Source organism: Neophocaena asiaeorientalis, unplaced genomic scaffold (genome assembly GCF_003031525.2).
Source record: "Neophocaena asiaeorientalis asiaeorientalis breed wild unplaced genomic scaffold, Neophocaena_asiaeorientalis_V1.1 scaffold55, whole genome shotgun sequence".
Lineage (NCBI taxonomy): Eukaryota > Metazoa > Chordata > Mammalia > Artiodactyla > Phocoenidae > Neophocaena > Neophocaena asiaeorientalis.
In genome coordinates this window covers 95,315-105,250 of record NW_020175684.1, presented here as the reverse complement: position 1 = coordinate 105,250, position 9,936 = coordinate 95,315, and the positions used below count along the sequence as shown (strand labels likewise).

Here is a 9,936-nt window from a genome sequence, read left to right as displayed (position 1 = left end):
GAGGGAACTTATCTCAACATAATAAAGGCCATATAAGACAAACCCAGTGCAAACATCATTCTCAGTGGTGAAAAACTGAAACCATTTCCACTAAGATCAGGAACAAGACAAGACTGTCCACTCTCACCACTATTATTCAATACAGTTTTGCAAGTTTTAGCCACAGCAATCAGAGAAGAAAAAGAAATGAACCCAAATCAGAAAAGAAGAAGTAAAGCTGTCACTGTTTGCAGATAACATGATGCTATACATAGAGAATCCTGAAGATGCTACCAGAAAATTACGAGAGCTAATCAATGAATTTGGTAAAGTTGCAGGATACAAAATTAATACACATAAATCTCTTGCATTCCTATAAACTAATGATGAAAAATCTGAAAGAGTAATTTAGGAAACACTCCCATTTACCATTGCAACAAAAAGCATAAAATACCTAGGAATAAACCTACTTAAGGAGACAAAAGACCTGTATGCAGAACACTATAAGATACTGATGAAAGAAATTAAAGATGACAGAAACAGATGGAGAGATATACCGTGTTTTTGGATTGGAAGAATCAACATTGTGAAAATGACTATACTACCCAAAGCAATCTATGATTAAATGCAATCCCTATGAAACTACCAATGGCATTTTTCACACAACTAGAACAAAAATTCCACGATTTGTATGGAAACAGAGAAGACCTCAAATAGCCAAAGCAATCTTGAGAAAGAAAAATGGAGCTGTAGGAATCAGGCTTCCTGACTTCAGACTATACTACAAAGCTACAGTAATCAAGAGAGTATGGTACTGACACAAAAACAGAAATGTAGATCAATGGAACAGGAAAGAAAGCCCAGATATAAACCCACGCACCTATGGTCACCTTATCTTTGATAAAGGAGGCAAGAATATACAGTGGAGAAAAGGCAGCCTCTTCAATAAGTGGTGCTGGGAAAACTGGACAGGTACATGTAAAAGAATGAAATTAGAACACTCCCTAACAGCATACACAAAAGTAAACTCAGAATGGATTAAAGACCTAAATGTAAGGCCAGACACTATCAAACTCTTAGAGGAAAACATAGGCAGAACACTCTGTGTCATAAATCACAACAATATACTTTTGGACCCACCTCCTAGAGAAATGGAAATAAAAACAAAAACAAATGGAACCTAATGAAACTTAAAAGCTTTTGCACAGCCAAGGAAACCATAAACAAGACGAAAAGACAACCCTCAGAATGGGAGAAAATATTTGCAAATGAAGCAACTGACAAAGGATTATCCTACAAAATTTACAATCAGCTCATGCAACTCAATATCAAATAAACAAACAACCCAGTCCAAAAATGGGCAGAAGACCTAAATAGACATTTCTCCAAAGAAGATATACAGATTGCCAACAAACATGTGAAGAATGCTCAACATCACTAATCATTGGAGAAATGCAAATCAAAAGTACAATGCAGTATCACCTCACACCTGTCAGAATGGCCATCATCAAAAAATCTGCAAATAATAAATGCTGGAGAGGGTGTGGAGAAAGGGAACCCTCTTGCACTGTTGGTGGGAATGTAAACTGATACAGCCTAAAAAAAAAAAAAATGGTTCTGAAGAACCTAGCAGCAGGACAGGAATAAAGTCGCAGACCTAGAGAATGGACTTGAGGACACGGGGAGGGGGAAGTGTAGGGTGGGACGAAGTGAGAGAGAGGCATGGACACATATACACTGCCAAATGTAAAATAGATAGCTAGTGGGAAGCAGCTGCATAGCACAGGGAAATCAGGTCGGTGCGTTGTGACCACCTGGAGTGGTGGGATAGGGAGGGCTGGAGCGAGGCGCAAGAGGGAAGAGATATGGGGATATATGTATATGTATAGCTGATTCACTTTGTTATAAAGCAGAACGTAACACACCATTGTAAAGCAATTATATTCCAAGAAAGATGTTAAAAAAAGAAAAGAAAAGTACCAGGGCTGCTGCTATATTGGGAGTGGGTGAGACAAATGTCTTGAGCCCAGGAGGTCACTTTGCTCCCTATCACGTCAAGTGGTAAAGATGCATGTTAGATGGCAGTAATCCCATACGCTCCGGCACCAAGGACTGCAACCCAGTAGGAATAAAGTTTGGGTTATTCCCCCAGATGCTGGCTTAGAACAAAGGAACGTGGAAGATGCTGTGGAGGAAGTAAGCCTTACCTTGTCAACCATAGCTTTATGACCAGTTGTAGAACTGTGTTATCTATTTCTGTTCCCATCCTTGCTCTCTTAGTTTTTTTATTATTCCAACAATATTCTACTATTTTATATAGGCTGTTCTGGTAGTGTGTAACTTTACAAATTAGTCCATTGATTACAGAATGTCATGATGGGGACATTATCATGATATAGATCTAAAGATAATATCCATAGACCACAGATATTATATATATATACACACACACACGCACATATAAATATATATATATGGTATATATTTATATGGTGAAATTATAAAATTGATTCCTTGTTAAGGAGATACCTTCATTTTCTATTATAGGAAAGATAGTGGTATTATGTTAAGAATTATCGGGCTTCCCTGGTGGCACAGTGGTTGAGAGTCCGCCTGCCGATGCAGGGGACACGGGTTCGTGACCCGGTCTGGGAAGATCCCACATGCCCGGAGCGGCTAGGCCCGTGAGCCATGGCCGCTGAGCCTGCGCGTCTGCAGCCTGTGCTCTGCAACGGGAGAGGCCACAACAGCGAGAGGCCCGCATACCACAAAAAAAAAAAATATAAAAAAAAAAAAAAAAAAAAAAAAAAAAAAAGAATTATGTTTGTTGTTGTTTGCAAGATTAAGTATAGAAGAGGGTGTTTGTTGATTTTGGGAAACTAAGTGGAGTATACCCTTTTAGGCTTTGTTTTTGTCAGCATCATTAGAGTACCCTATTTTAGTTTGGGAAATTTTCCATATTATATTGGGGGGTAATATTCCCCCAGATAGGAATCAGAAATTGATTTTCCCAGTTTCCTTTTGCACTTGGGGCATAGGCACTGGCTTCACCAATGAAGTGCTTCACATTCTGACATGGAAGGATTGACCTTGAGGATTGTGTGCCATACAGAATCCACTCTTTCCTGTTAAGGGAAATGGTGGCATGTGGCTTTGAGGGAAATCTGTGGTGGAGATTCTGGTTTTTAGTGTTTGGTATCAGTGGCTTGAACTGCAGTATCTGTATCCAGTAATGCCATCTGAGAGATCACCAGTGGGGCAGTCCTACTGGTTTGGGTGCTGTTTTTGCCTGTGGAATTCCTAAGATTGATGCTTTGGCCTTCCCAGAGGTTGTGAGAGTCACAAAATATATTTTACTTTTTTTTTTTGTGGTTGCTCTTTCTCTCAGCTCACTTACTCTATGCTCTGTGGAAAGTATCATATGACAAAGAATTGAAGCTTCTGGCCAATAGCTGTATGAGTGATGAGTGAGCATGGAAGTGAACCAGCTCCAGTCAAGCCTTCAGACCACTGTAGTTCTGGCTGACATCTTGATTGCAACCTCATGAGAGACTCTGTGCCAGAATCACATAACTAAGTTCTGACCCACAGAAACTGGGATAATAAATGCTTGTTGTTTTAAGCCATTAAATTTGGGGATCATTTACTAGATAGCAATAGGTAAATACAAGCAGATAGAGTGGAATGAGAAATTCCAGTATGATTAAGGAGGCATTGTGCAATGCATTGCTAGGATAGTTGATTCCCTAGGTTCTCTGAACTTTAAGATCTTTGCATGTGGTGGCTAACTTACTACTTATCCGTATCTCCTTTCCCCTGCCTGGATCTGATGCCAGCACCAGGGGGAGTAGAAGCCATGAAGCTGGCTGTGTGTGTCTTCCTCCCTAGAGAGCTCACAGACAGACCAGCTCTGCGTGCGGCACTCTAGTGTGGCAGTCTCCATGCCATTGGCTAATGCCTGGACTCTCTGGCACTGTCTCCACTGCTGCAGGCCTAAAGAGCTTGCTGGTGTACAAGGAACTCATCAAACATTATCAAGAACAAAGGTGTCTTTCCATGTTTCTATAAGACGTGGAAGACTCCAAGGGCAGTAGCCTGCGTGGTGAACTAGCCCTGTCTCAAGAGATGGAGGGTGGAGACATGATCAGATTTATATCTTGAGGACATCAATCCATCACTCTGGCTGCATTCCCTGTTTTTCACCCCATTCTTTCCATCTTTCCCCAAATGGTCCTCATATATTATTCCAGGAGGATGAATTGTCACTACCTTTAGAAGAGCCATTTGCTAATTTACCAGTGACCTCATCTCAGTTCTCTTTCTCCTTAAGTTGTGTGTAGAAGTCAGCACTGCTGTAGGGAACTGATTCACTTTCCGATACTATGTGAGCAAATTCCTCATCTCTGTGAATTTCTCAGACATTCTACCAAAGAGTTCTTGTCCAGCCTTCTTTGTTCTCTCCCTCTTCAACTCTCTAAGTACAGTAATTATAATGAGAGTAAAATCGATGACTAACGTTTCTGATGTTTTGAGTTTGAGTTAATAAGTGTTCAAATACAGCCTTTAGGAAGGGGAGAATGGGCCATTCGACTGCCTGGCAGTGCAGATTTTAGAGTCACCTGCATCGACATGATATTTGAAGCTATTTGTGCATAAGATTGTGGGGAAGATAGTTGAAGACAAAGCAAGAAAAGAAAAAGATGTTTCATTTAACCCACATATTAGAATTGCAACATAATATCCATCCTTTACCAGAGCTACTAAAGAATTACAAAAATACCAACTGATTTTCAATTGTACCTTTAGTTTCTTCCCACCTTTCTAATAGAGGAGCTAAGTTGCTAAGTATTGACAAAGAAAAGAAGTAGAGAGTTATATAACACATTTTCTGGGTAACTGATTAATGGAAAAATCAATTATTGTTAGTTAAGCAGTATTTTATATGTTTTATTAAGGTTGAGTAGGAGTGAGGTAACATTACTGAAAGCTAACTAGTCATTGTTCAAAGATGGAATAATCTCTGGTATTGTAAAATTTACAGTTCTAATTTCCTCATATAGAGAAGAGCACAAGTGATTCTTATTTCTCAGGAAGTCTACTGCTGTGACAGCATAATTTCAACATTCAAGAAGAGAGAAAGCAGCCCTAATCCCTCTGAAATCAAATTAAGTCAGTGGAGGGTTGTATGGAGAAGTGAAAAGAAGGCAAACAGAACTTATCAAATGTGTTGTTCATGAAAATGTTTTAGAAAATTTAATATGAATGAAATTCTTGTATAAATTCACTTAAATTTTATGTACACAGCATACATTTTTTTGGGGGGAATTAAGAAACACTTCAGAATGAAGAAAAAAGTTTAAAACATTTTTTGTTTATTTTAATACAGCAAATAAATGTGAGGAGTTTAAAAGTCTATGTGGTTGAAAGTTACAGTGATTGTACAGCTGTGGTAGGCAGAGTAATGGCCCCCAAACAGGCTCATGCCTTAATGCCTGGAACCTGTGAATATGTTACCTTACATGGCCAAAGAATCTTTGCTGATGCGATGAAAGGAATAGACTTTGAAATGAGGAGATTGTCCTGGATCACCTGTGGAGACTCAGTCTAATCTAATGAGTATATAAAACATTTCCAGGCTGGGTCAGAGAGACAAGACAGAAGGAGGAGAGATTTGAAGACTGGGAAGGACTCCACCCACCACTGGTGGTTTTGAAGATGGAGGAAGGGGGCTGAGAGCAAAGGAATGCAGGAAAGGGCTCTCAGCAGACAGCTAGAAAGGACATGAGGACGTCAGTCCTACAACTACAGGGAGCTGAATTCTGCTAAAAACCTGAATGACCTTGGAAATGGATCCTCCCCTAGAGACTCCAGAAAGGAACACAGCATCTGATTTTAGGTTGTTGAGACCCAGGTCAGAACTGTAAGATAATACATTTGTATTGTTTTAAACCACTGAAATTGTTGGAACAGCAATGGAACGCTAATTCAGCAACTTTATTTGAAATATGCATAACTATTAAATAAATGGCCTTTAGTAAATCTCCCAGTCCAGACAAGTTTGTACTAAAGCCCTTAATATAACTTTTAGATGGAGCTGGCTTTTAACTTCCAGTTAAAAACAAAATCCAATCCAACTCCTAAAATACATAAGTGTTTTGAATTATAGTTTATCTAAAGAAGATAAAGTTGGAATCATGTTTTCAGTTGTTATTACGTTATTAAAAATATTAAGCCAGATTGCTCCTTTAACTTTCTCATACCTACTACAAAATATTTGTGAAAGGAAGAATTTGCTCTCAAAATTTCTGTAAAATGATGATCTAGGTGGATGCTGTGTTGGTAATACCTGCAGATCTGATGGTTTTCTTGACTATGCTAAGAAGGCTATCACATAAGGTCACTATATCTTCCCTTGAACCAAAGTATAAGATTTCAGTTTAACACAGTAACATGTTAATGCATGCAGTGTGGTATTGTGGAATGAGCACTATTCTTGGAATCCAAAGACCTTGGTTGAACGCCAGCTTCACTATATATTGTGTCGGACAAGTCAACAAATCTCTCTGAATGACCGTTTCCTAGTTTGTGAGATAAATAATATCTACCTTAAAAGTTTGTTGAAATAGAATGAAATTTCTTTTCAAATCTTATACTGTCATCATAATATAGAGTATAATATGCGAACACCCAGGACCAATGTGATATTTTGGGACTTTCCACTAAGGATTGAAGAAAATGGGACAAAATATATTACAGAAAAGAAGAAGTTGGATTGAGTGGGAGGAGATAAAGTGGAGGTAGTAGGAATATTACCAGTAAAACTGACCAGAGCAGCAGAAGAGGTGTTGGCAGACAAGGAGATGGAGACCTAAGTGGAGATGCAGTCTCGGATTACATCAGACCAATTCCATCAGCATCAGTTTTCCTGAGATGTCCAGGAGAGAGGGACCCATGCTATGAGTCCTTTGATCAGTGCTGGTTTTCCATGTTAGCTTGGAAGCTTCTGGCAAGGGCTTATTTAGACTCCAGGGGCTCTCAATTCAATTTAGAAGCAAAGGACTCCTGATGTACCACCTGGACCTTATTGATTCCGAGGGTGGGCAGAGCTAAGCGTGTTAGTCGCAGTCATCATCATCAGAGGCCTCCAGGACAGACTGTGGATGGCAGAATAGGATAGGAACTGAGGGAAGTGCAACTGAACTCTGGGTCTTTAGTTATCAAAGGGATCACATTAATACCTATTTCTCAAAATTTCGTCACCTGTGCCCTCACCTGAATAATGCAGTACCTTCCTGCAGTTGTTTTAACTCTTCAAAGAAATAGATCAAATTAAAAAAAACGAAAGAAAGATGATTTTGTTTGCGGAAACTGGAGGCACACAAAATCTCAGGCTGGGAAACCAGGATCTCAGGATGTAGGTCTAACAAAAGAAGTGAGGGCAAAAAGCTATATGCTTTGAGTTCTTTTTTGGCTTTTTAAGCTACATTTGCTTAATTCTTTCCTTTCTCTTTGCATACTTGACTTCATCACTTTTGTAATCTGACAGAAAAAGTTTGGCTTCCAACAACTTTCAAGTTTTACATAAAATATGCTCAGCCAGCCAGAAAGTCTCTTATAATCAGGTCAAAAATCCTTGGGCCAAGAGCTGCCAATGGCCAAAACTAGAAAAATTCGAGCAACCAAAAAAGTGGTATTGAATTAAAACTCAACGTGTAAAATAAATATCTATGAACTCATGCTAATATAGTGATTAAATAAATAAATAAGGAAAAAAGACAAATCTCCCGTGCAGAAAAATTCTGAATAATTGATGTAGATACTGTGCCCTTAAGTAGATGGAAAATAACTTCCTACTTCTTAAGTATGGGTTTCACATAGTGACTTCCAAATACTACAATATGAAAAGGGAGAAAAAGAGTAACTTTACAGTGGGGAAAACAGACAAATACTACCTCAACCAGGTGATTAAGATTAACAACAGTGGGACTTCCCTGGTGGTGCAGTGGTTAAGAATCTGCCTGCCAATGCTGGGGACATGGGTTCAATCCCTGGTCCAGGACGATCCTACATGCTGGGAGCAACTAAGCCTGTGTGCCACAACTACTGAGCCTGCACTGTAGAGCCCGTGAGCCACAGCTACTGAGCCCCCATGCCACGACTACCAAAGCCTGCGTGCCTAGAGCCTGCGCTCCACAACAAGAGAAGCCACCACAATGAGAAGCCCGCGCACCGCAACAAAGAGTAGCCCCCGCTTGCTGCAACTAGAGAAAAGCCCGGTGGAGCAACGAAGACCCAAAGCAACCAAGAATAAATAAATAAATAAATAATTTAAAAAAAGATTAACAACAGTGGTAAGTCATGTTGATAGTAAGGACTCTTGATATTTTGTAATGAGAATGACAGTTTACCTCTGTAGTCTTTCTCCTCAAAACCAGCAACTCCAGTCTAATCATTAGAAGAATATCAGATAAATTTCAACTGAGGGACATTTTACATAATATCTGATTTTAAAACTGTCAGGGTGCCCACAGAGCTGCAGCTGACCTACGAGTCTTCCTTACCGACATTATGCTCCAGTTCCTGCTTGGATTTACTCTTGGCAACGTGGTGGGAATGTATCTGGCTCAGAACTATGACAAACCAAACCTGGCTAAAAAACTTGAAGAAATTAAAAAGGACGTGGATGCCAAGAAGAAACCCCCTAGTTCATGAGGCCGACTCCAGCACTGTCTCCTGGATAAACTGATTCTACTGTTCTTGAGGGCCTCCTTTACCATCTGAACCAAAAGATTTTGTTTTCATCTCCAGCCTCAGCAATTTTCTTCTTTGCTAGCCCCTGCATTGCCTTACAGCACAAATGGGGCCACAAGTTAAGAACAGCCCTTACTTTTCCAACATCCTCACTTCTTCCCTTCCTCCTTCCACCCACTTGGGAGGTCCTGAGAATGGAATTATGGTGCTAGATTAGTAAACATGACCTTTAATTAGTAGTCTCTCCCTTATTCTTTGGGATTTCTACTACCGTTTTCAAAAGAAAAATTGATGAGTTTTGTATAGCTGATGAGATATAAATAATGCTGATTTCACAGTCTAGAAATTATATTGGGTGTTTAAACTTTTGGTACTAAATTATGTTGTTTCAAAGTAGTAATTAAAATGCAAATCTAGAAGCCAGTTTCTGGTGAGTTATCCACTAATTTTATGATGTTGTCAGGAAGCTCCATAGTTGCTAATTTAACCAGTAAATCAATTTGCTATTCATTAACCAAGAAACTCTGTTCTGAGAACCCCATCAGGAACTGGGGAATTGAAAAGTATTTAAAGTAATGGCCTTTGTCCTCAGTAGAATTCAGTCTAGTATGCATGTTTTTTCCTAATGATGCATTTGATCTGGCTCTGTTCTCTCATAAGAATCATACTTATTTTATGGGATTACAGGCACATTTGACATTACATGGTAGATAAATGAGAAGTTGTCTATAAAGGAAATTTTATGCCTTTTTACATTAAAAATGTATTTAAATTATATTAAAAAAACCCCCCAAAAAACCTGTCAGGGTCATAAAATATAAGGAAAATATTAATATAATGTACCATAAGGGTTCATTAATTGCAAAAAATGTACCATACTAATGTAGGATGTTAAAATAGGGGAAAGAGTGTATAGGGATATACTATCTTCATAACTTTTCTGTAAATCTACAACTAGTCTAAAATAAAAAGTTTGCTAAAAAAAGTCTTTGAAGAAGGGATTGATGAACTAATTTTGGCTCAGATATCCACCTTGAACCAATGAGGTGAGGACAACAGTGATGAAGCCAAGCTCCAGGACATGGCAGCTTACTGTAGCCATAGTCATGTTGGGGTGTGTGTGTGTGTATGTGTGTGTGTGTGTGTGTGTGTGTGTGTGTATGTGTGTGTAGAGGGGCAGGAATGTTAATGAAGAAATCCAGGACA

General features: G+C 39.1%; 1 protein-coding gene across 1 annotated transcript; it reads left to right on the top strand.

Annotated features, from left to right (window-relative positions):
- Positions 1-8,515: 8,515 nt before the first annotated feature.
- Positions 8,516-8,781, top strand: LOC112390949 (short transmembrane mitochondrial protein 1-like). Its single transcript, XM_024732027.1, has one exon. It carries the CDS (start codon positions 8,548-8,550, stop codon positions 8,689-8,691), a length of 144 nt encoding a protein of 47 aa, XP_024587795.1. The 5' UTR covers positions 8,516-8,547; the 3' UTR covers positions 8,692-8,781.
- Positions 8,782-9,936: the final 1,155 nt, after the last annotated feature.